This window comes from Mustela putorius, unplaced genomic scaffold (assembly GCF_011764305.1).
Source record: "Mustela putorius furo isolate JIRA1106 unplaced genomic scaffold, ASM1176430v1.1 tig00003834_pilon_pilon_pilon, whole genome shotgun sequence".
Classification (NCBI taxonomy): domain Eukaryota; kingdom Metazoa; phylum Chordata; class Mammalia; order Carnivora; family Mustelidae; genus Mustela; species Mustela putorius.
The window spans coordinates 45,286,010-45,313,019 of NW_025421987.1; the positions used below are offsets into that span (position 1 = coordinate 45,286,010).

At 37.1% G+C, this 27,010-nt stretch overlaps 2 protein-coding genes across 11 annotated transcripts in view; one reads left to right on the top strand and one right to left on the bottom strand.

Moving 5' to 3' along the window:
• RABL3 (RAB, member of RAS oncogene family like 3) overlaps positions 1 to 21,475 on the bottom strand; it is a 30,847-nt gene extending 9,372 nt beyond the window's left edge. The window contains exons 1-5 of one of the 3 annotated variants that reach the window (XR_006609105.1): positions 21,409 to 21,475; positions 16,969 to 17,060; positions 8,730 to 8,859; positions 5,119 to 5,233; positions 1,612 to 1,762 (exon numbers count right to left, since the gene is read on the bottom strand). Coding sequence is in view for 2 of the 3 variants with exons in the window: in XM_004772779.3 (XP_004772836.2) it covers positions 1,612 to 1,762; positions 5,119 to 5,233; positions 8,730 to 8,859; positions 16,969 to 17,060; positions 21,409 to 21,454 (534 nt within the window). In the remaining variant the exon portion in view is untranslated. The remainder of the gene's footprint in view (positions 1 to 1,611; positions 1,763 to 5,118; positions 5,234 to 8,729; positions 8,860 to 16,968; positions 17,061 to 21,408) is intronic. The other 2 variants (XM_004772779.3, XM_004772778.3) reach the window with 2 other exon arrangements.
• The window catches only part of GTF2E1 (general transcription factor IIE subunit 1), a 45,116-nt gene continuing 39,328 nt past the window's right edge, over positions 21,223 to 27,010 (top strand). For 4 of the 8 annotated variants that reach the window (XR_200840.3, XM_004772782.3, XM_004772786.3 and 1 more), the window contains exons 1-2: positions 21,582 to 21,739; positions 26,376 to 26,842. Coding sequence is in view for 7 of the 8 variants with exons in the window: in XM_004772782.3 (XP_004772839.1) it covers positions 26,395 to 26,842 (448 nt within the window). In the remaining variant the exon portion in view is untranslated. The other 4 variants (XM_004772784.3, XM_004772783.3, XM_045088435.1 and 1 more) reach the window with 4 other exon arrangements.

Genomic DNA, 27,010 nt, shown 5'->3' on the forward strand with positions numbered 1-27,010 from the left:
CTGGAACAAATTAAGTGTATTCAATGGTAATTTCCCACTGCAAATAATGTTTGAACAAAGTAACTTCAGCACTGCTTCAACAAAGCTATGATATATTCTACGTTAATAGAAGTCCTCTGGAATACTATGGTCCAGTGCAACCAGCTAGGGCATTTACACTGAATATTCCATGGTGGCAGGTGAGAAAAATAAGGTACCCCCCCCCATGGCAATGCAGAATGTAAAAAACAATGGAATGGCAGGCAGAAGTTGATGCAGTTATGGGGGAGAGGTTGGTCTAAAGCAAGCAGTGTTCACAAATGTTGATATACAGGGTTAAGGGCATCAAAATTACCTGAGTCATTAGTTAAAATTACAGTCCTGGTCCTCTTGTCAGACCTTATGAATGAAAAGCTCCAGCTGTGGGGCACTTATTCAAATTTTTTCACAGCTACACTGATAACATGAGTATGCAGTCAGGTTTGGGTAATTAGTGATCTAGATGATTTCTAAGACTTCTTTCAACTCTGAGGTTCTAAATGTTAGCTGGACAATAATTAAGTGGAAAATAGGCTTAATTGTAGAGCACTGGCTTGGGAGTCAGAGTGCCTGGTTTGACCCGTATAACCATGGCCTACTTACCTCTTTCTGGTTCTAATCTTCATCTTTAAAATGGAAATACTTACAGCATCTACCTTATAGTGTTGATGTGAAGACAAGTATGAGATAATGTACATAAAGCACTAGAACAGTGTGTGGCACAAATTAAGTGTTGAGTATATGATAGGCACTAGTATTATGAAACAGCCACTACTACCATATGTCTGGAATTGCCAGGGCACTGAATATGTCGCAGAAATCCAACTTGTGAACAATACCATTTAAATGGTGACCGAGGCTGTTGGCCAGGATCCTTCTCTGGGCAACACTATCTGGCTTATGTGAGAACTTTTCTTAGCCTTTTTAGTGTTTGGTTCAAACTGAGCTACATATCTCAGGAAAAAACTATGCTCATGAAGCACTCCTACTTTACAATTTGTAGTTTTCTCATTTATCTATTTGTTTGCCCTTTAAGTTAAATTCTGTAGCTTAAGAAACTAAGAGGCTTTTCTAAAGCAAGAATAATTAAGGTGTCAGTGACCTTTATTTGTTACCCTAATTTAATTATTTTGGTGTGATCTTAAAAAATCTTTTTAAGAAAAAGCCCAAGATTTATATTATTGATAGGATAAAGTTTAAACCTTCCAAAAGATCAGCATTCAAGGAAGTTGAACTGACTGTCCCCATCTGACAGTCTATGTTGATTCTAATCTTTATTACATTTTGGACCAGAACCCAAATGCCTGATTTTAGTATAAAGTGCCTGGGTGGCTCAGTGGGTTAAAGCCTCTGCCTTTGGCTCAGGTCATGATCCTGTGGTCCTGGGATGGAGCCCCACATCGGGTTCTCTGCTCAGCAGGAAGCCTGCTTCCGCCCCCACCCCCCCATCTCTGCCTGTCTCTCTGCCTACTTGTGATTTCTGTCAGATAAATAAATTAAAAAAAAAAAAAATCTTAAAAAAAAAAAAAAAGAATTTGTGACTCCTTAAGTCTTCGGTTTTGCCTTTACCTAATGATTAGTGAGAATACATACCAAATTAATTTCTTCTGCATTGAAATCCTCAGCCAGGAAAGCAGTTCTGGTTAAAACTTCATGGCGCTTGGTTTCATGAATCTGATCCAGTTTAGTCCCTATTACCAACAGTGGGATCTGGTTATCAGCAAACTGTTCCCGGTCATAATCCCTGTGATAAATAATAATGAAGAGGTGACTAAGGGACGCCTGGTGGCTCAGTTGGTTAAGCGTCATGATACCAGGATCTTGGGATTGAGTCCCACATTGGACTCCTTGCTCAGTAGGGAGCCTGCTTCTCCTTCTGCCTGCTGCTCCCTCTGCTTGCGCTCTCTCTCTCTCTCTCTCTTTCTCTTGACAAATAAATAAATAAAATCTTTAAAAACAAAACAGCTGAATAGAATTTACTTTGATATAGATGCATAATGTTTAAATGCAGGTAGCTTACACTATTTTACTGACTCTTGCTCATCTACCACCTATAAACTTACTTTTGTCCCAATTTCTTCCATTTACTTGTTCATATATCAACCCATCCTCGCCATCTACGGAGTTCCAACTACTCATCTAACTACTCAAATTTTATTTTCTTGAGTCTATAGACTATTTGAATAAATGAATGCCCAATAGGTATCTGAATGTAGGCTGACTTGACTTCTCCTAAAGCTCTGTCTTTGGAGGCTAACAGCTCAGGAATTTTTTTAAGTAGATAGAAAGACTGGATTCAAACCTCAGTAGAGCAAAAACACAAGAACCTGGCATGGCACTCACACCTTTTGCCAGAGGGAAAAATGGCAAGCTTCTGGGGTATGCCTAAGTTCTATACCTACATTTCGGTCTATGAATAATAAAGAAAAATAGATCATTTTAGGAAATTAAGAAACAAGGAGGCTGAAGGCCAGAAAAATCAACCATAGACGATGCTATAGCCTGGGGAAAGGTGGATTCAACAAATGGAAAGGAAAAGAAGTGGCTGAAATGCAAAATGAATAGTAAAAGGAAAGAATTAAGTGCCAAATAATTGTCTGTCCTGACATAAGAGCCATGGGAGACAGAGGACAGGCGATATAAATCACTTCAAGTTAGGGGCCTTGGGTCACTGGCTATTACAATCTTTTTTTTTTCTCTCCCTATTTTTAACTAAAGGACACAGCAGTGTTCCTTCTATTACTGAAAGAAAGATAGAGCCCAATATTGATCAATTAATTTAAATTCTATTCACATATGAGAAATAAAACACATTTGGATTTCTGGCATGTTACAAGCTCAATTTATAATAGTCAGCAAAATCTGGCTGCAAACACCTTATGACAGTAAATCAATACTGCACAATACAGTCAATAAAACCCAGTTGAGCTAGCTTTTCTTCTTCCTTTGACATTATTTTTCTTTCTCTTTGAATAATCTAAACTTGGGGTATGTAAGTGGGTGTGTGCAAAATTACCAAATCTTTTTGCCCTTCACAATTATCTTACAGAGCCTCAGTTATTGTTTAGCCTTGGAACACTGGTGTTTTGAACTATATAACCCCCATTTCTTTTATTTTTAACCCCCATTTCTTAAAAATATTATCGTTCTATTTATTGCATTAAAGTCAATGACAACGTGAGTTCAAGGCCTTTGATTTTGTTTACCAATATCAACACTAATTTAGGAGACATTGTCTAAAATTGAAATTTGCCTTATTAGAGAATAAAGTTTTGAGAGTGTCCTCCTTTAGGACTATTTCCTTTTCCTATATACTCACTAACTCTGGCACACATACAAATTTTTGTATATATATTTTATCAACCATCATCTTTGATAGACATTTATCTCTGTCACTTATAGTCCTGTATATAACCTCTCACACGTTAATAAATATATTACTGATATACTGTATATATATGTACAGACATGGCACATGATACATATGTTGCACATCAACATATTTATTACACATGTATCATATCTATGTTGCCATATATATTTAATTTGCTCTAGCTTTCCTTTTTATTCACTTTTTCATTAATCTTACATCCAATTTGAATTTTGATCTCAAAAATCCTTTTTTTTTTTTTTAAAACAACAGGTGAAAAACTGATGGTGAATTTTATCATGGATAATAAGGCTGGTGACATGATAACATCACAAAGAGACAGACAACCAGGTATTGTAATTATAAGTACAATACTGCCTTGGCAAGAACAAAACCCAAAACCCTGCATTTTTTAGACCTTCTTTTTATACTTAACTACCATTTTAGGGAAAACTTAGGATTCAGAGAAACAAGTTAAGCAGACACTCATTACAAGGATACAGTCAGCAAAATCCAGAATACAAGAAACTAGTAGGATAAGCAAACCATCTTTCACAAACTGCCAGAGAGTAAAAGAAAAAAAAAAAAAAAAGGGAGGGGAAAGTAAGATTAAAAAGAAACTTAATAAACTAAATACAATGAGTAGACCACATCTATATACTATTTTGAACAAACCAACATTTCTAAGACATTTGGGAAATTAAAATAATATTTGATACTGAAGAATTATTACCAAATTTTAAGTGTGACAATTATATTTTGGTTATATTAAAAAGTCCTTATCATATAAAGTTAAGCACATAAATATATATAAATGAAATGATACAGTTATCTTTAATTAAATTACACAGATAAAATATGTGTAACAAATATTACACAGATACAAAGATACAATTATCTTTAATAAAAATACACAGAAATATATATAGATGAAATGATACAATTGTCTAGGATTTGCTTTAAAAAATAAATGGATAGACGAACTGTGTTCATGGATTAGAAGAGGCAACAAAAATTCTCCCCAATTTGATCTACAGACTTAATGCAATTTAATCAAAATCCAAGCTGACTTTTTATCAATACAGACAAGTTGATTTCAAATTTATATGGAAAAGCAAATGAACTAGAATTGCTAAACAATTTTGAAAAGGAAGGAAGCACAATGCCTCATTTCAAGACTTACAATAATGCTGCAATATAAAAGACAGTGTCATATTAGTCAAGGTACAGACACACAGATCAACTCTACAGAATTACAGTCTCAAAACAGAAACATATAAATATGATGAACTGATTTTTGGCAAAGGAGTAAAAGCAATTCAATGGAGAAAGGATCATCTTTTTAAAAAATGGTATTAGAACAACTGGACATTCATACAGAAGAGTCAACCCCAAAACCTCACACATTATAATTAACTCAAAACAGATCACAGATCTAAAAGTAAACCTTCAACAATAAAATTTCTAAAAGAAACACAGGAGAAAATCTACATGATCTGAGAATAGGCAGAGTTGATACCAAAAGCACAGTAACACCGCATCATGATGAAAAACTAATGCTTGAGAGATGATGGTTAAGAGAATGAAAAGATGATCTACAGACTGGGAGAAAAAATTTGTAAATCAAACAAAGTGTTATTCTTACAAAGTGTTACAAAGTGTTATTCGGAGGGTACATTCCCAAGACTGCTGTACCATTTCACACTGCAACTGAAGAAATCTGGGCTTACCCATTTGTTACCAATACTCCAGTTGGCACCAAGTCCCTGTTGAGAGCTTCCAATGACCAACGATACAAGTTTTGGGATGACTTCTTATTTGTTAAGTCATGTACTAAAATAATACCTAAAACAATCAAAGAAAATAATATCAGTACTGAACAATTCCTGAACAATTCCTCTTCACTTCACACTGGCAAAGGGAAGCTTAGTGAATACAAGTGTTAGGATGCAGAATAAATCTAGCATTTAAGTATTAGTAACAAACTCACACAATGAATTTAAAATTTCCTCTACAAATTTCTACAAATAATTAATAACAGAGTTTTCTTTGTCAGTTATATAACTCTTTTTAATTCTACAAGGGCTGACAAAATGTCATTTTAGACTGTCTTTTTTTCCTTCATTCAACACTTAATGAGTACCTGCTCTGCCTGGTCCTACTTGAACTACCTCATCGATAAAAGGAATCAAGTATATAAGAAATTATATTCCTACCAAAGTTAATTGTTTCTCCACTGTGCATAGTACTGTCATAGATATCACACATACACTATTACTTATACTCAATAAAATATTAAATCATAAAAATTTATTAAAAAGATATTGATTTAATTTGATATAATTGCTTACTGTTCAGCTGACAAATCACCTGAGCCCAATCAACTCAAAAAATCTAAATTTTTTAGTTCTTTGAATTAATGGCTAGCTATAAAAAGCTCAATACTTTAGTCAATAAAGCAAAAGAAGTATGTCACTAGAAGAGGGTAGGAAAAGATAGTCAAAAAGTATGAATGGTAGAAAATATATGGACTTTTGAGAGATTGAGAAAAATAACAAAATGTAATGAGGCTCAGAAATACAATTAATAGAATCAAATAAGATAGCAGACAAACAAAGCAGATAACTACTATAGTATTATAGACAAAAGAGGAAAAGCTTTAATGCCTAGTAGAATTTAGAGTATTAGCTTGTGGTCAGAAGACTACAGATTTTCAAACCCCCAAACTTTCCCTATATTATCTAGATTCTACTGTGATGAGAGGATGTGAAACTGAGGATTCTTCTACCTTCAAGATGTGAGATATGTGGGAGGCCTGGGTAGCTCAGTCATTAAGTATCTGCCTTTGGCTTAGGTCATGATCCCAGAGTCCTGCGATCAAGCCTGCATTGGGCTCCCTGCTCAGGGGGAAGCCCACATCTCCCTCTCCCATGCCCCCTGTTTGTGTTCCCTCTCTCACTGTGTCTCTTTCTGTCAAATAAATAAACAAAATCTTTAAAAAAAAAAAGATGTGAGATATGTCATTTCAAAAAAGAAGGGCATAAGAGTTGGCTCCTCTGGTTTTTAGAGACATTTGTGCAAATAGGGTGCTTGTGCAAGTTACAGCTGTCTTGTCTAGCTAGCTCAGATAAATCTGTATCCTCCCTGGCATCTGGGACAGAGAAATAGAGATCTGCTACTTGCCCTACAGTCAACTGTACTCCCTCTACTTTCCACAGTAAGGGCTTCTCTTAGGCAATAAGGATACAAGATAAAGGACAGATTTAAAAAAGGAATAAAGAGCTACCATTCAAGAATACAGCTAACATCTATTCAGCACTTAGGTGCTATACATTATGCCTTACATTTGTTATCTAATTTGCTTTTCAGAACAGTTTTATGAGAAAGAATTAGCATCTTCATTTTTACGTATGTGGAAACTAAGGCTCAGTGAGATTGAGTCACTTGCCTGAAGTCACATGGTAAGTGAGGTAGCCAGAATTTGAATTCATGTAATCTGACAGTAAAAGATTGGGTGAAAGCAGAATAAGTCACTTTAAGGCCAAAGAGTGGTAGATGTTTTCTCCTCTCCTCTACTTCCCAAACATAAATATAAAAAAACTATGGGTGAGAATTTTGGGTGGGAGATTAAAGGATTACAAAGGCCTAGATGAGCTAGTGGCTGGATAGGGAGGAGTTTATTTTTTGAGGATCTCTATTTAAGGCTTTTGAGCTTTTAAGGGCATCTGAGCACCCTTTTCCCTTATTTTCCCACTTTCATTTCGGCTGAGAGTTTTTGCTTTGTAGACCATGGGCTAGAAGTGCGATAGTGGGGCCCAAAGGAAAGACGGTTGATCAGAGTATGTTCTGACCTTAGAAAGAGGTAGAGACACTTCACAGGTTTCCTTTAGGGATTGCCAGCCTTTCTCATCACAGTGGGAGGAAGGAAGGCAGGGTATTAAGAGAAGAAAGTTACTGCTAAGAATAAAGTCTGCACATTTGAATGGTGTGATCCTTATGCTCCATTTCTTAGCAAACTAAAGATGGTAGATGGAGTAAAGAACCTTCAGTGCTAAGTTTATTATTTATTTATAATTTTTATCTGAACTCTTTCTCAAAAAGATCTAAATAGCAAAAGTGTTACATGTACAAACTTCTCTGTCAGATTGGATTGATAACAGCTTTGACAAGTCATTTGACTGATAGAATCCAAGTTTATCACTTGATTCTAGATCTAAACCAGGCTTCATTTCTTTCTTTCCTATTCTCTAAGAAGTCACCGAACACTATACCAGTCTTACTATTTTTCTCATTTAAATACATTCTATTAATATATGCTATTTATCATGTACTTTCTTGCATGACAATGTCATATATTAGTGTCACCATCTTATAACTGTGTTTTGTTCCACTTATGAATGTTTTGTTTCTTCAAGCAGATTGTGACACATTCAGGTAGAATTCTGAGCTAAATGGGGCACAGGTCTGAACTAATATAACTCATACTGTATTTTATACTATATATCCAATGCCAAGTACCTTCTCTGCTTCATTTTGTATTATCCACAACACCTTATGATATTGAAAGAGGAATACAAGGAATGAAGACGGCACTCAGTAACTGCAATGTTTATCTGACACTGAGTGTGATCTAAGCATAGTGTAAATGGGGTGCAATTAAGAGCTAAGCATCTACCAGAAGGAAAAAGGGTGAGGTGCCAAATCTTGGACATCAATCAGAGACAAGATGAAATTACATTACACAGTTAAAAAAAAGGCATTTTAAAAATGAACTCAACAAGGGGCAGAAGACAAAAAAAACCCTCTATAGGCAAATAACAGGTATCGGTGGTATAGTCCCTGGAACTCTATGAATCCCAATTATGTCCTCTATTACACACCTTCATCTGGAAGTCTGCTCCAGGTACCTGATTATCTGCACCCTTAATAACACTCTTAGGCAGCGCTTTATAATTACATAGGATTCTTTGTAAGGGGCAGATGAAAGAAATCCCTCTATCTCTGTGACATCTGGCTTAGACGATAGGACTCCTAATGGTTCCTTCTATTGGATGTACTCCACTGACTGGAGAAATGTCAAGTACCCAAAACAAAGTTTTATTTAGTTTATGACAATAATATCAATACAAACACCTAGATAAAGAAAATATTTAATGTTCTGAATAACATGGTTAGAATCTAGAAACACAAATTCAAATGTGATATGCAGATTTAAATTAAGAGTTGTGTGTATATTAGAGCCTTCTTAAAATAAGATGTGGCTAGTGTCCCACAGCATTCTATATGAGACTATCTATACTTCTAAGCCATTAATATGTGGTAGAAATAAAAAATGCTTTACCATTTACAGAGTTGTAGAACACTGCTCTGGTGCTTTTCACACTGCTGGCACTGCCCACAGAGCCGCCAACATCCCATAATTCTATATAGTAGGTCTTCTCTTCTGGGGTTCCTTCTTTGTAGTCATGAACCTAACAAATCAATCCATCAAAATAATTATTTTGGCCTCTAGGAACACTGGTAGCACCCTCATTCTAGTTTAGAGCACTGGACATGCCATATCTGCATGACTCTTTCATATCATTCCCATACTACCTTTGACTCTGATAGTCTCCTGTCTTTCAAGCTTTCTCCCTCTAATACTCCAGCTCTATATTAATCCTACCACTATTTACAGCTCCCCTTCCACTTCCAAATCCTCACTTCCTTCCTAAGTATAAATGCTATGATTCATCATTTTAATCACTCCTTTGCCCTTCTGTCACACTGTATTCAACTGACAAAATTCCAACCTTGACTATATCCACCTTTTCCCCAATTCCAGGTCTGTAAACCAGCTAGCTGGATGAGAAACTCAGAAAAATATGTATTTAAGCTAACTAGATTCATTTTAAATTCAAGTCTCCCTTTGGAACTGCCCTTTAATCAGTTTCATAGTCCATTTCCTCTTGTCCTCTCCTACATAATGATTTCATATTTTCTTTTTTTTCAAATTTCCCATATCTCTTCCTCATCCTTAAGAATGACTAAGAACCTTGCTTTCTGAGACAGAAGCAATCAGAAGAGAATTTCTACAACCTGCTCTTCATGTATCTATCCACCTCCCTGCATCTGTGCCCATATAATCTGCTTTCCCTTCAGCCATTACAGATAAACTGTGTCCCCATGGCCAAACCCTCTTCTTATGCATGAGATCCCATCACCTTTTTTCTTATCAAAAGTGTAGTTTTATCAATTCTCCTTTTTATCATCAAAGTTTTCCTACTCTGTTGAAGGACTTCCTCCAATATACGAACATATTTTTTCCCATCTTAAAATAACCTTCTCTTGACCTCATGTCCTCTTCCAGCTAATATAGTACTTCTCTATTCCTTTTTACAGCAAAAGCCCTCTAGAGAGTTGTCTCTTCTCAACAGTCTCAAATTCTTTCCCTTACATTCTCTTTTGAACTCAATCTTATCACACTTGTGCCCCAATTATCCACTGAAACATTCCTTATGGAGGTCACCAATGGCTTCCATGTTACTAAATCTAGTGATCAATGAGCAGTTTTCATCTTACTCTCCCATCTGATACAACTAACCACTCCTATGCCTTGCAGTACTTTTTTCACTTAGCTTCCTCGTTATCACACTCTCCTGGTTTTCTTCCCATTTCACAGCCTAATCCTTTTCAGTCTCCACTGGGTTGTCTTTACCTCTCTGACCTCTAATTGTAATCCAAGGTTGAGTTCTTGGATCTCTTCTCTTCTCTTTTATTACCGACTCTCTTGACAATGTCATCTAATCTTATGATTTTAAATGTGATCATTATGTTGATGAATTCCAAATTTATATCCTGACGGGACTAGTCCCTTGAACTTCAGGCTACCATATCCACCAGACAAGAATTTGGATGTCTAATAGGCATCTCAAAGTTAACATACCTGAAAATAATTTCCGGATCTTCCCCCTTAAGCCTGTTTTTCTCCTAGTAAAAGGCAACTTCATCCTTCCAATTACTTAAAGGGCCAACACCTTAAGAGTGATCCTTAACACCTTTCATACTATGTATCACCGTTGGAGCTGGCATTGCCCTCTATGACCACTTTGGCAAGCTCATTTCCTGGTATGACAATGAATTTGGCTATAGCAGTGGGGTGGTGGATCTTATGGTCCATATGGCCTCTAAGGAATAAGAGCTCCCTGGACCACCAGACCCAGTGACAGCAACAGGAAGAGAGAGGCCCTCAGCTGATGAGGAGTCCTTGCCCTACCTCATCCTCCAACACATGGAGAATCTCCTGACCTCTTTACAGTTTCCATCCCAGACCCCTTAAAGAAGGGTCACGTGACATCAATAAAGTATACTGTACCCCTTCCCAAAATAAGTAAATAAAAAGCAGAAAGAAATTTAGTAAAGAAAATGATACACATCCAGAAAGAACACTGGATGCTGTAGATGCTCTCTAACAGTATGGTTTTAGTATGTATGCCTGCAGGAAGGCAGGAGGTCTTAGGAGAGAGTTGGTAGAAAAGAAACAAGAATAAAAAAAAGCAACTAGGAGAGTGTACTAGAGGAGTAGGAATTGAACTCATCTAATTTGCTGCCTAGCAGGTAGGCAATATATGTACTAAATGAATGAATGAATGAATGAATAATATAACGGTTACTGCTGATTGCCTCTTCCTTTCCATTAAGTTTATTTTGCTTTTAGCCAAACTCATGTCCCCTATTTTTTTAAAAGTTACTTTTCTCTTGTATTCTGTACCCATTCACTCCTTTATTTAACCTCTACTTTGTGCAAAATTGATTTAAACCTATTTCCTCACTGCCTATTCACATCATTTGGTTTCTGCTACTTCTATTCCAACACATTTTCAAAGGTCAGCAATGACTTCATTACTACCAATTCTTTTTTCTCTCTAACTCCTCATATGTCTATAGCATTTCATTATCAAAACTCAATCCTTCCTTCATAAAATTCTCATCTCCCTTTGCTCTTCTGGTATTTCATCACCTCTTACCTCTTTGACCAATCTTTCTCTGACCCCTCTTCCCATCTACAACTCTCCAATTATACCCCAAGGTTTTCCTTCAGCTCTTCTCCTTCTAAATTTGCTTTCTGGAAAAACGTATCAACTCTCAAGGTCTGGGATTATTACCATGCAGATGATTCAACTCATAATTCTCTCTTGAGCTTCCCTATCTCATCTCTGAATGCCTTCTGGACAGTTTCAGTTGGATAGCTCATAGATCTTTCCCTTCATCATGTCCAGAACTAAATTTATTATCATTTCCTTCTTCTTTACCTATAATATATATATCCCTGTTCTTGAGGAATAGTCCATTCAGTCATTAACACCTAATATAATTTCCATTCTTTTTTTAAAAAAAGATTTTATATATTTATTTGACAGAGAGAGAGAAATCACAAGCAAGCAGGCAGAGTGAGAGAAGGAAGCAGGCTCCCCGCTGAGCAGACAGCCCGATGTGGGACTTGATCCCAGGACCCTGATACCATGACCTGAGCCAAAGGCAGAAGCCTAAACCACTGAGCCACCCAGGTGTCCCTATAATTTTCCATTCTTTATATGCACATCACTTTTTCTCTTGAGCTGCTGTAACACTTATATTCTCTATCAGTGCTATCTCAGGACCTTCTGTAATGATAGAAATGTCCAGTATAGTAACCACTGGCAACATGTGATGTTGGGCAGTTCAAATGTGGTTAGCTCAACGGAGGAGCTAAATTTTTCATTTCAGTTAATTTAAATTTAAATTGCTACATTACTTTAGTGCTTATTGTATGTAATAGCAGTGGAATACTTTTTTGTTAATACCACTCTGGAACAAGAGGCAGTACAGAGCAGTGCCCAAGAGCACAGGCTCTTTAACCAGACTGACTGAGTTTGAATCCCAACCCCATCACTTACTAGCGATGTGACCTTGAGCAAGACATTTAATGCCTCTGTCCGTACCACCACTGTATCAAATAGGGGCAATATTAGTACCTCCCTTGAAGGTTGTTGTGGGAATTACATAAACTAGTATGTAAAATGGGTGTCTAGCCAAAGTAAGCACTAAGAAATATTAGCTATCATTTGTATTATTATTTCTAAAATCATTCATATATATAAACCTTATCCCAGCTAATAGACCTTACTTCACATTCTTATCTTTTTTTTTTAATTTCTCCTCAGTGCTTGCACATTACTATGCTGCCCAAAGAGAAAGTCAATAAGTATTGATTGTATGCAATGTGTAAATTAGAAAGTTAAAATCCCGTTAAAGTGAACTAGAAACGACAAGTCAATTTCCTTATTTATAATTTGTGAAAAGATTAGTTTCTGTAAGTCTTATTTTTATAATTAAGAGTAGCCATGCATTTATATTAGTCCCATTAGACTTGGGGCAACAAAATTAGAAGAGTAATGAATAAGGAATACTGCAAAATAAAACTTTTCTTTTTCCCCTTCAATTCAGTATGAACACCTCTCCACTACATACTAAATCCAAAATGGTAGTAATTACTGAGTATATACATTAAGCTCATTAGTTCACCCAGTACTTCAAATTAAACAATTACATTATCACCTTTATCAGCTCTATTTTTAGTTGGCTCTTAGATGTGAAATGAGCTAAATGGGGCAATTGTTCCTAAGAGTTTTGAAGAGAGTGTATTCATGGATCTACAAGGATTCTGGAGATATCTTCTCTCAGGTTTCAATAACACAGAAGCTGTAACTGCAATTTAAAGCTGCTACAGAAGAAAGTGTTCTTCCAAGCTATTTACGTAATGGTTTTATCAGATTTAATCATTTTTGCTAGAGGAAAGAACTGTTCACTTTATTATAGCAATAGTTAAAACAATTTACATGTCTATGGCAACTTTCCTTAAGATTATCATTTAAAAATGCCTTTTATTCATGTTGTCATTCAAGAAATGCATTCTTTTCAAAGATAGAGGACAGAGACCAACAAGCCCAAGATATAGTGAAAAGTTAACAAAAGCAAGGTAACTTTCACCTCCATATGCCCCATTCTTTGACAATAATGCAATTCAGGCCAGCTGGCTTTACAGGAGTCTGTGAGTGCCATACTCATTCTGGTAAAATCAGTCACAGTATAACATCACCTACAAACCTATAGGCTAGCTAAAGCAGATATAATTTACCCCTATTTTGCAGAAGATATACTAAGGCTCAGAGAATTAAACTGATTAGTCTAAGGTCACTCTTGAGGAAGCAAAAGGCAATATGGGAACTGCCCCAGAAGTGGGAGTTTAACTCTGAATTTCTTTTTTTAAAAATCCTTTATTTACATTCAATTTAGTTAACATATATTGTTTTATCAATTACCAGAGTAGAATTTAGTGACTCATCAATTGCATATAACACCCAGTGTTCATAATATCAAGTGCCCTCCCTAATGCCTATAACCCAATTACACCTTCTCACTCACCTTCCTTCCAGCAACCCTCAGTTTGTTTCTAAAGTTAAGAGTCTCTTATGGATTGCCTCCCTCTCTCTTCATCTTATTTTATTTTTCCTTCCTTTCCCCTATGTTTATCTATTTTGTTTCTTAAATTCCATGTATGAGTGAAATCATATGTCTTTCTTCAACTTTTTTCACTTAACACGACAGATACTCTCTAGTTCCTTTTATGTCATTGCAAATGGCAAGATTTCATTCTTTTGGATGACTGAGTATATTCCATTGTGTGTGTGTGTGTGTGTGCATGTATACACACACACACACACACACATATATATATACACACACATATATACATATACACATAAATACACACACATATACACATACACATATATATATATAACACATTTTCATCTGTTCATGTGTTGATGGACATCTGGGCTCTTTCCATATTTTGGGTATTGTGGACATCGTTGTGATAAACATTGGGGTGCATGTGCCCCTTCAAATCACTATGTTTGTATCCTTTGGATAAATACCTAGTAGTGCAATTGCTGGGTTGTAGGGTTGCTCTATTTTTTTAAAAAAATATTTTATTTATTTATTTAACAGAGAGAGAGAGAGAGAGAGAGAGAGATTGATCACAAGTAGACAGAGAGAAAGGCAGAGAGAGAGGGGGAAGCAGACACCCCGCTGAGCAGAGAGCCCGATGTGGAACTTGATCCCAGGACCCTGAGACCATGACCTGAGCTGAAGGCAGAGTCCTAACCACTGAGCCACCCAGGTGCCCCTATTTTTAACTCTTTGAGGAGCCTTCATACTGATTTCCAGAATGGTTGCACCAGTTTGCATTCACAGTAACACTGTACGAAGGTTCCCTCTTTTATGCAAGGCCTTACCAACATCTGTTGTTTCCTGAGTTGTTAATTTTAGCCATTCTGACTGGTGTGAGGTGGTATCTCATAGTGGTGCTGATTTCGATTCCTCTGAGGCTGAGTGATGTTTCAAGTGTCTGTTGGCCATTTGTATATATTCTTTGGAGAAATGTCTTTTCATTTCTCTCTTCTTTTCAATGTTGTGCTCTCTCACAGAAAGGGATTTAGGAAAGTCCATAAGGAAATTTTGTCCAGAACTTGCTATTGACAAGTTGCCAACTGCATTTATTATCTAGTATTTGTTTTCTTCTACTGCTAAGAATTTGGGGACGTGGCAGGCTGAAATGACACAGACATTCACAGACATTCTGACTTCAAATTCATAGAAATGCCATAAAAATGTTTTTTAAAAATAAAGAGGACAAGCTCAAGAAAAAGAAAGGAAAATACTCAGATGCTAGAAAAGAACTTAAAAACAGAGTGAGAAGTAGGAACTGACCTAGATTTAGAGATAGCTTCAGGGGCCAGTCCCTGGAGTTTTAGTGCCCATCCAGGAATAGAGATCTGTTTTCTGGCTTTTAAGGCAAGACTATACATAGGTGAGTGAGAAAGACCAGATGATAGTTCCCATCAAGAAATCTGGCCCAGGCAGTGAAAGAGAGTAGGGAAAACCATTCACTGGCTCAGGAAAGCAGGAAAAACTTTCTGTCAGGGACCCTAGTTAGGGTTGGTACAGGATAAAGGGTCCACAAAAAATGGAAACCACAGGCCAGTACTCCAATCAAGTATTTGGAGAATATGCATTATCTAGATGGAATGGAAACTCCTGGCTTTGAAATTTCAAGAACCACTGAAATTCCTAGGGCTCTGTAACCAAAAGAAATGAAAAAGTACCATACTTCCACAACACAGCACACAGAACTTCTACAGAAAAGAGGGAAAAAAAATTCTGCTGAAGAAGTGATCATCTTCAAAGAATTATAAACCATACAAAGAGAAACATTTTTCAAGAAACATGGTTGGCATACACAGCACGTTAGAATATCTAGAAGATCAGGATATTGTAAAAAAATCTTGACATTTGAAAAAGAACCAAAAGGAGTATCTAGAAATAAAAAATTACAATTACAAAGATGAAAACTTAGTGCATATATTAAAAAGCAGATTAGACATAGTTGAAGAGATTCTTAATTAACTGGAAGGCAAATATGAGCACATGATCCAGAATACACAAAAGATAAATAACAGAAAACATGGAAGTACAATTAAGATATAAAAGACAGAAATCTAATAGAAGTGCAAAAGGAGGGGATAAAGGGAATGAGGGAAGACAATAGATAATGGCTAAAAATTCTGAAAAATGAAGACAGTTGTTGAGAGGCACAACCTTCTGATAGGATGACTAAAAACAAACCCATATCTAGACATATATTAGTAAAACCACAGAACATCCAAAAAAATCTTTTAAAAGCAAATAGAAGAAATTACCTTCAAAAGGAATAACTAGGCTGACAAAAGATTTCCAATCAGCAGCAATGTAAGTCACAATCTGTGGAAGAGCTTCAAAGAACTAAAAGAAACTAATTGTCAATTGAGCTAATTATCATTCCTTCCCTATTTATTTCTTAACTCAATGGAGAGATTATGATAGCAGAAGAGACATTGGAAAAGGACTAGCTGGGATTAGCAAAGACCAACAGTATCTGCAAAGATGGTTAATTTGGTGGACACTGCACCTGAGTTTCCCAAATGTGAAGTGGAACAGAAGACCTAAACCTGAGGCTCCAGAAGCTTTTGCCTTTACATATATTTCTAGCCAAAAGTTGTTTGTCTTAATGCCAAAGAATTAGATAGAATTATTTAGGGAGTGTGTTAAGTGAACTCTAGATATACAGCACAGCAGTGAAAACTGAACTCTCTGGATTAACACTATTTAGACAAGATCAGGTCCATTCAGGGTATATACCCAGGTCTATACTGGCTGTGGACTGGATTAAGACTACTTAAGATCAAATCTTGATTTTGCTTTTTTTGCATTGAGTCAACTTGATTGAGGTACTTTATTTCTCTATGCCTCAGTTTCTGCAGCTATACCTCACAGTTTAAAAAGATTAAGTTAGAAAAGACATGTAAAGCACCTGGCATAGTATCTAGAACAGAGAAGATAGTTAATAAAGCCCAGCTATTATTATTAATTTTGACTACAGTACTGTAATTTGATCATGTAGTTTGAAGGACGTATCTTTAATACAACTACAGAAAAACTGAAATATCAGAAACACATACTCTGACATCTACTGAGCAGCCCACAGTCCATGACGGATTTCCCAGTACTTGATTCTGACACAGAAGATGAACCAGTGAAGATTTCCCAACACCTGTAAAAGATAAAAGAACTCTAGTCATACAAGAGATATGCTGAAATATTTACTATGACAAAAGTAAGTCTGAACATATGTCAGTAAAAATGATATATAAAGAAAGTATGGTTGTTTAAAGGATGGTTACATTGTACCAACCATTTAATAAGCTTTAATGATAAAAGGAAGAGAATTAAAGACAGTGGTTCTCTCAAATTATGCTTGAATACAGTCAGTGACAGGGATTCACCATTTCACAATTCTATGGACACTCTAGTTTTCTCATATACTGATTTTTAAAAGGCAGCCAACAACTTGGCTCAGACTTAACTGTTTGGAAAAAGAGAAACACTCCAGTCCCTCCTCTAAGGTGGTACCCTATTTTCTTGTAGATCCCATTAATGTAGTTATTAATGCCAGATATAGCATTAGGACATCTGTGTGAATACGGAAGAGAATGAGTTCTTCTGTATACCTGTATGTAGAGTCACTCAATGAATTAACAGCATCTTGGGGTGCCATGATAACAAGCATAGTTGGTGATTCTTTATGCAATACTAGTTGTATCAAAAATTTAGACAATCTCTTTGTGTGCATTACTGTGTATGAACCTACAAGTTATGTTTATTATAAAAAGTTGTATTTAGAGACAATCTGGAAAGAATTTTTTTAAAAAAGAAAAAATTGCCTGAAGAGCCCCATGAGGAACATGTAAGTTTATTTAATACCACAAGCAGGGTTTCGCCAAAAGCACATTGTTACTATGAATACACACATGGTGTACTTAAAAACAATACAATTTATGCCTTTGCTTGAATAGCTGGATCTATCTGGAATATCCTCCCCACCCTCCCCCTTCACTTCCCCCTCCTCATTGGCCTGGTGAATTAATCTTTCAAGACTCAGCATCTTTCTAGTTATAAAGTCCTTCTGAATTCCACAGAGATAGAACTAAGAACACCATCCACCATCCTCTGGGTCTCCACTGTACCCTGTACATTTTCCTACAAAGCACTGAAAACACATTATTACACTTCTTTGTTTAAGGTTTTATCCACTGTCTTTAAGTTCTTTGAGGGTTGGGACTGGGTTTTACTCATCATTTTTATCTCCAGTATTCAGAACAGGGCCTTAATTAGTATTTATTTAGTAGCCAAAATTTTCCATGTTATTACAGAATCTTCATAAACATTTTTAATGTCTCCACAGTAGTTCAGAGAGTAGACAACAATTTATATAACCATTCCCTCTCATTATTAGATATTTAGGGTGTTTCACATTTTTTGTTATGCTGAGAGGACTGTTTCAATTTTCATTTCAAATTCAAATTATTTCCTTAGTATACCTTACCAGAAGCAAAATTAGTATGTAAAAGGAAATGAATATTTCAACTTCTTGATATATGTTAACAACTTTCATCTGGTTACTCTGTTACCAGCCATACATATAAGCCTGCGTGTCCTGTTGCACCTCAACAGTGTGTATGTAGTTGCTTTCTCAACTGTGTTAATTTGACAAAAAAGTGACATCTTGCTTTAGTCTGAATTTCTTTACCTTCTGTTAAAGATCTACATTACAACTACTTTTGTTAATCAGTTATATTTCTTCTCTTATGAATTATCTGTTGATGTTCTCTGCCCATTTATCTAATGGCTTTTGGTGTTATCAATTTACATAACTTCTTTCTATATTAGCTGTCCCATGTAATTGAATCCAGTATTTTCCCAGGTTTCCTTTTAATTCTTTTTATATTTTTCAATACCGACATTTAAGATTTCTGAGTATTCAAATTTGGCTCTTTGTATCTACTGCACTGCATCTAATATCTGTGACCTTAGGACACACTAATTTCCGTGTTTGTATATAGGGTGTTTATGATGGAGGCATGTATCTAAGAACTTAGTTATCAGTCTGATGCAAGCCTTGAACTTTCAGTTAAGCATAACCGTGTCAGTAAATGGATCTATGCAATAACACTGTATGGTTCTCCACGAATTAACTGCTGTGAATGGTAAGAATTGACTGACACTGGATAGACTGTCAAGAGTAAGAACAATGGAAGTGCCAGGAAAATTGGCTAACTATTAATTTCTTTAAGAATTTTGGGAGGTACTAATTCTGTCTTCACCAAACAACCAAATTAGATCAAAAGAATGCACTTGATTTGCATGGGGGAAAAAGGTCCTAAATAATTAAATAAATACCAGCTTCAAATATAGTTGTTGGTAATGTGCTAAGCTCATCCCCTGTCTCTGAAAGAACAAAAAGGGGAAAAAAATATGTGTGTATTAGTGAGACTTTCAGGATTCCTTACTAAATCATCAAATATTTCTAGGGGATACAAAACACGTCTCTAAATTTCAAGTCATTTTTTTTTTTAAGATTTTATTTACTTATTTGACACAGAGAGAGAGATCACAAGTAGGCATAAAGGCAGACAGAGAGGGGGAAGCAGGCTCCCTGCTGAGCAGAGAGCCCAATGCGGGGCTCAATCCCAGGACCCTCAGACCATGACCTGAGTTGAAGGCAGAGCCACCCAGGTGCCCCTCAAGTCATCCTTTTATATATTTATGAACTCCTCAAAATTTCACAGGGGAAATAAGCCTTTATTCAAAAGCCAACTTTGAAGTTTAAATACAAAGGCAGATGAAGTGTAAAAAGTATATCCTTACCTGTCAGTAAATTAATGTTAAAAGGGAACTGATAAAAAGGTAATAACTGACAGCACACATACCTAACATCCATGAATGTGTGACAAGATCAATCAAGTGGGCATGACTATCTTCCATTTTACAGCTAAACTATAAGGAAAAAGAAAAGCTTACTAATTGCCTGATCACTTTTCCACATTTAATGCAGCAGCCAATTCAACCTTGTTATGTAATGCATTGATTCCACAGCCTCAGCACTTACTATAGTGCCTGCTGTGTAGCAGGTACTTAAGTAATTTTGTGAAAAAGAAAAAGTCGACTAGTTCCAATAATATGTAACATCAAGGGCTTGTTAGATGTAATAGAAAAGCGAATTAAAAGTGAGAAAGAACACCACTTCAGGTATCATGAACCATGTTAGCGCTGGATTCCAGTCTCGAATTTTACTTGCTGATACTCTTGCCAAGTCCTTTAGATCATCATTACTTTATTCATTTATATAAAACTGAGTGACTTCCTTAAAACAATTTCAGCACCACTTCAAGCTAAAGAACTGGAGTTGACAAATTGGATTATATTCATAGAATTTCATAATGCAACTTTCTTAACGGAATATTAAATAATGCTATCTATAAAATATTTTGCAATGCAAATAATCTTCAGGCAATGTGGAAATGTTCTTAATCTCCTCCTCTCCACAATTGTACGCAGTCTGTAAGGCTAGTTTTCAAGCTGTTTGGGGTATATTCTCTCCACCTTCAAGCCTCTGGTACAATGTCTCTGCTCACAGAACACATTCACAGGTCAACTCCAGAAAATCACATCTATGAAATGCAAGGTTAGCATTTATTCCAAGTTCTTAAAGAGCACAAAAGTGTAAGTTATGGTTAAAAAAAAAAAAAAAAAAGGTAAACAGGCAGGAGGAGGAAATACAGACTTCAATTTTAGTTCTCAAAAGTCCAAGGTGTCAAAAGAAGAATTTTAACACTAGGATTAAACTGAGCTCAGCATTAAATCCCAGCTGTTTCATAATATGTCTTTATCTTAATTGCTCTTCCTTACAACCTAGCACATAATAGGTTTTCAATTAGGATTACAGAGAACAAAAAAATCAAGAAACCCAGTTGAGAGTAAAATAGGACTACCACCCAATATTTCATTTCATAATATGGCTCAGTGTTTTGAGTGCGTGGGCAGGTTCTGTCATTTACCTCTCTCCTCTTCACTTTTTCATCTGTAAAACGGGGTTAATAGGGCTGCTATCAGGTTAAAAGAATTGATATATGTAAAGCATTTTGAACAGTATCATTCTTAGTGCACGTTTGAATTCCTTAGTGATCAAAATCTCTTGAAGGCAGGGCCCCAACGTCACAGCGCCTGATACAATACTCAATGTCCGCATATCTTTTAAAACAAAGGAACTGAGAATACAAGCTAGCTAGACTGTGGTCGCCAGGGAGACGGACTTGGAAAGCTGCGAAGGCGGAGAAAGGCCGGGCCTCCGCGCGCATCCCCCCCTCCCCAACCCCCGCGCGCAACGCCACCTTCCTCAAGTACAGAGAAGTCCTCTGGGAAGTGTAGTTTTTAGACCTTGAGAGGGCTTTCAGCAGTGGCCGGAGCCAGATTGTTGCGGGAGCGGAAAAATAGTGAAGGAAGAGGGTTATCGGATAGCTCAAAAAGTATCAGGAGCCCTAAAGGTGGATTAAATCGCTCACCTGAGTCTCCCAATACCAGTACTTTCACCCGATCCAGGGACGCCATCTTGCTACTGCCTGGAGTTAACGCCTGTTCCGGGATGGTAGGCCAACCAGAGCTCGGTATGGAAGGGAAAACCTTCAACTTCATTGGCTAGTCAGGGCGTGACTGTCTTGATTGAAGGCCTCACTGTGCTGATTGGCCGGCGTGGTTAAAAAAGTGGTGAGGGGGTTCCAAAGCCGGTCGCAGGATTCAGGCGTTTTCTTTGTCGCACAAGTGGCGTGGCTCGTTTAAGCCGGTAGTTGAGGCGCTGAGGGCAGCTCTAGTGGGAGTGTTCGAGGATTCGTTTTGGTAAACCTTGTTACCTGTTCCTTGTTCTCGATTCCTCAGTCCCCGTCGCATTTCAGGATTTTCCTGTCTTTCCCCCTCTTTCTCTTTAGCTACCCGCCTCCCCTTAGCTGGTCTCTTGATTTGGTCCTCCAAAGAACCATTGACCCCGGAGCGGCCAGTGTGCGACCTCGGGTAGGACGGGCTTGGATGTGCCGAGTGTGGCCCCAGGACTCACCTGGCACATTCCGAGGGAATTTAGGGGCTCGGGGTCTGTCAGTGGGAAGGAGAGAACATTACTGAACCGAATTCTTGGAGGGCATCTGGTCCACAGGTTTTGTGGTGATATGCTGCTTTGTGTGTGAAGGTGTGAAAAATACCATGAAACATGGTAACTGAAAAATCACAGTTAGTCCTAGAGGATCCAAGTTCTTCTAGAACTGGAATAGTGGTATACTGAAATCATCTAACTGGACTCCCGCATCTACTCCTTTTTCCTTTATTTCACATCCTGTAGTCAGCATAATCTTTTAAAATAGCGAATTTGAGCCTGTCACCTCCTGCTTAAAGCCATTTGAAGTTTAAGGTGAGGGTTTTCAGTAGCCTGTCTTTTTCTACTCTGGAAGCAGCAGTGAAGGAAGTGAACTGGGTGTGGGGGGAGGGCGGAAGCTGGCGGGGTGGGCATATTGGATGAACACGTGTTTAGGAGACTTAGGGAAAGTTTTATGAAAGTGCTTGATTAGCTTGGCTGGGTGTTGCGAAGTGGTGAACAAGAGAGAGACACGAAGAAAGTACAAATCTACTCACTTCAAGGAAGAAAGGGGAAGAGTTCTGTGTGAAAGGGGAACATTTTAAGCTACTAAGGAGAATCTGGGAAGGTCTCCCTGAGAAATGTCATTTTATATGTGAAGGTTGATTAGAAGGGAGTTTGAGCTTAGCTTTGTGGGCATAAAGAACAGCATGTGCTGTTTCTTTCAGGCCTGGTGATGGAGAAACCATGCGTGGCTCATGGAATTGAGAGAATAGCAGTGTGCCTGGAGATGAGGCTGACAAGGATAAACAGTGCAGAGAAAGCATTCATTTCACCTTTGTTTCTCCAATTCTGTGCCTGTGCCTGTCTAAATTTTTGTATGATGAGAAAACATGGTTCAAAAACAAAACCAACTTGCCTTTGGGGGTCTGGATGGGTAGGGAGGTGGGTGAGGCTAGGAGTTGACTGATGGACTCTGAGTCTAAAAAGAAGAAGCAGAAGTTGGTGCTATAAGGTCATACTTCCAAAAGTTTGCAGAGACCATCCAGTCTCCTTCCGTGTTTAAAACTCAACTGCTCTCTTCAGCTTCAGGTTACTGTTTCGTGTGGGAACGTGGTCTCACTTTTTTCCTTAGATATTTCCAGTTTTCAAGCTAAGAATGGAAATTTATGTGAAATTTATCAGTTTTCCAATGTTGACAACTAATTCAGAAAATTTTCAAAATGTTTTTTGGGTCAAACAATGTGACAGAGGCTGCTAGTTTGAGACCTCTGACTTTAGTAACATAACAAATCCAAAGACTGAGTAGGAGATTCATTGTAAGTGGGGAAGTAGAGGTCTGTAGAGGAGAGAACAAAATGGTCAGGAAGGATGATTTTAGAATTTAGAGATAAGCTGAACAGCTGCCTTCTTTGAGCTTCACTTTCTTTTGTTCAGCTACCTGCCCGACATCCTTATGGCCTTTTCTATTTCCTCAGAGACACAAACATCTAAAAGTGAATGCCTCATTTCTTACAAACCTCTTCCTTTTTCGGGTGTTAGCCCATTTTTCACAGTAGCAGTATTCTCTTCCTAGCTACACTGGCTCAAAGCAAATAGCTATATGTTATTATTTAATAATATTAAATATGTCATTGTTTAATGGGTATAGTGTTTCACTTTTACAGGATGAAAAGAGTTATGGAGATGGGTGGTGGTGATTGTACAGCATTATGATTGTATTTAATACTACTGAACTGTGTACTTAAAAATGGTTAATTGATAAATTATACATTATTTGTAGTTTACAAATAAAAAATACTATAAAAAAAGAAAAAACCCGAATTACTACTTAAAATTTTCCTACTCTGTTACTCCATTTCCAACATATTACCAGATTCTTTTAATTTTGTTTCTGTAATAAATTTCATTCATCCTGCCCTATCTTCCTTACTTTAGGTTTGGTTACTTTGGCTCCTAATACTTCTTTCAGTGCCTCCATCTTCAATACTTCAGTTCATTTCTCTTATTGTTCTTAAGAGTCACTTTCCTAATACAGGGTCTTATTATCAATGCCAGTATTTAACGGTACTCTTAGGATTCCAGCCATGAAAGCAGAACACTTTACCTGAATTATCTCATTTAATCCGTACTTCAAATCTGTGAGGAAGGTGCTGTCAGTCACTTTTGTATATGAGGAAACTGAGGATTTTCCAGGGTCACAGTCTAGGAAATGGTGGAACTGGGATTCAAAACCCAGAACTATTGCCCTGCAGGGTGCCTCATAACACTCCCTTGCTCAAATCTTTAGGGCCCCCTCAGGTGTTTCAGGCAAAGGAAACAGGCGAAATGATAATGTGCATTGGCAGGACACGTAATAGCGACCCACCAAATTTGTCTGAAACAGTGGTCAGAGACTTTTCTGTGTATTGGAGTCACCTAAAGAGCTTTTAAAATAACATGATGCTGGGGTGCCTGGGTGGCTCGGTGAGTTAAAGCCTCTGCCTTTGGCTCAGGTCATGATCCCAGGGTTCTGGGATCGAGCCCCGCATTGGGAGCTCTGCTTGCCGGGGAGTCTGCTTCCCTTCCTCTCTCTCTCTGCCTGCCTCTCTGCCTACTTGTGATCTCTGTCTGTCAAATAAATAAATAAAATCTAAAAAAAAAAACCAACAAAACATGATGCCTAGTCTGGCTCTCCCAGACCAGCTGAAACAGAATCTCTGGGAATGGGGCCCAGTATGGGTATTTTTAAATGCTCCCCAGATGATTCTGCTTTACAGCCGGGGTTGAAAATCACTGGTCTAGAAAATGGAATGTATGGGGTGGGAGGCCAGGGAGGCCAATATAACTGTAGGAAATAATACTGAAAAAGTAATTTATTTTGACATATGTGTGCCATATTTGGTCTTTTGGATATTTCAGAGGTTATGTGTTGTGTTCTGCCAATTGTTGACTTGGTAAAACAAGCAAACAAAAAACTGGGATCAAGTACAATGTATAGGTCAAATTAGAAAGAAGAACAAAGTGTACCCTGTTGCTATGATGCTATTCCGGTGCTGAATCCAGGTACTTGCTCAGCATCCTTAAGTGCTAGGATGACAGGAAGGTCTAGGACCTCAGGATCTAGGTGCTGCTTTATCTCCTGATTGGTTGTTTAGGAATATCTTGATAGTATAGTACTGTGGATCTAAAAATATTCTAAAAAAGCTATTAAGTCTGATTTCATTGATAACCACTGATGATAAATAAAAGTTTCCTTAGAACCTAGTGGTAATAACAATATAATTCTCCACTGAAATAGTTCAGTGGGATGTCTCTGTTAAGAGTTTCTCTATAGTGTAGGGAAATTTCACTAGCTGTAGTGTGTGTCGGTAGCTTAGTCACTTCTAGTATGAGACATACTAAATCAGTATGGAAGATATCAACAAGTACTTCTAATAAGCATATTGGTTAATATTCTCATTTATTCACCACAGTGGCCTCATTTAGGTAATTGATATTATCCTTATTTCTCAGAGTAAAATGTAAAGTTGTTTAAGGGATTTGCTCAGGATCATATAGCTGCTAAAATGCAGGCTAACTGAATTCCAAAGCACAGGCTTTTTTTAAACAGCCACGTGAGTCTAGCCCATGCCAGTTTGAACTTGTAGAAGACAGTCTTCTGGGTCATGACAGGAGAATTGGGTGCAGTTAGCCTCTGCTTTGTCCTGCACGAAGGGATCCAATACTTAAGGGTATCTTGGGCTTTTTTTTTTTTTTTAATTTAAGGACTGTTTACTTAATTGGTCATCAGGTTTAACTTTGCAAGATTGGTAAAGCTATCTGGATCTAAGTGTTAATTTCTTTCAGATTTATAACAGTAATTTTGCCAAACACTCATCCAGGGATTACTTATGTGTTTATTGGCTTTTTGTGATTTTATTGTGAGAGCATGACTATGTAAAAGACCCTGAATAGATTTTGATAGAAAAATTTTACTCAAGAAATAAAGACACTTTAAGGATATGCTATCTGCTAAGTTTCTCAGGGGTTTACCGCATTCCTGAAGATCTACAGCATTAACGGTAGTGAGACCTCATTTATCTTTTTTATTCCTCTTTCTGAAATAAAGTGGGCTTGATACAATATATCATTGCTATAGGTAGTAAGTTACTTTTTAGAATCAAGCACTGTAGATCATAAAAATTAACATTTAAGAAATACGTCAAGCTTTTTAAGTGTAATCCTTGTACTCTAGAGAAAAGTCTTATTCTCTGTTTTAACACTTAGACATTGTGAGTCTTTTAAAACAATACTTTGAGTACCTTTTGTGGCATTTCAAAGGTGGTAGCTGCCAGCTACCTAATGGGTTGATTATTCTAGATTTAAAACGATTACTATGTCCTTATGCTTAACTAATCTCTTTTTTTTCTGAATTTGGTTTATTTAAAGTTGAAGTTCGCTGCTAAAGATGGCAGATCCTGATGTCCTCACCGAGGTTCCCGCAGCATTGAAGAGGTTAGCCAAGTATGTGATCCGGGGATTTTATGGCATTGAGCATGCTTTGGCCTTGGACATCTTGATCCGGAACCCCTGTGTCAAAGAGGAGGATATGCTGGAGCTGCTCAAGTTTGATCGGAAGCAACTTCGATCAGTTTTGAATAATTTAAAGGGAGACAAGTTCATCAAATGCAGAATGAGGGTAGAGACTGCTGCAGATGGGAAAACCACTCGCCATAACTACTACTTTATTAATTATCGCACTCTTGTTAATGTGGTAAAGTATAAATTGGACCACATGAGACGGAGGATTGAAACTGATGAGAGAGATTCCACCAACCGGGCTTCCTTCAAATGTCCTGTCTGTAGTAGTACTTTTACAGACTTAGAAGCTAATCAGCTCTTTGATCCCATGACAGGTGAGATTTTTACCAATTTATGAGTCTTTGAAGTGACTTAAAAATAAAATATGTATTGTTTTCCTTAAATTGATTCATCTAATTTTTAAACCAATCATGTAGATAATTATAAAGGTGAATGGATTAGTATAAGTCCACCTATGGTCATTCTTAGTCTTACTGTCATGT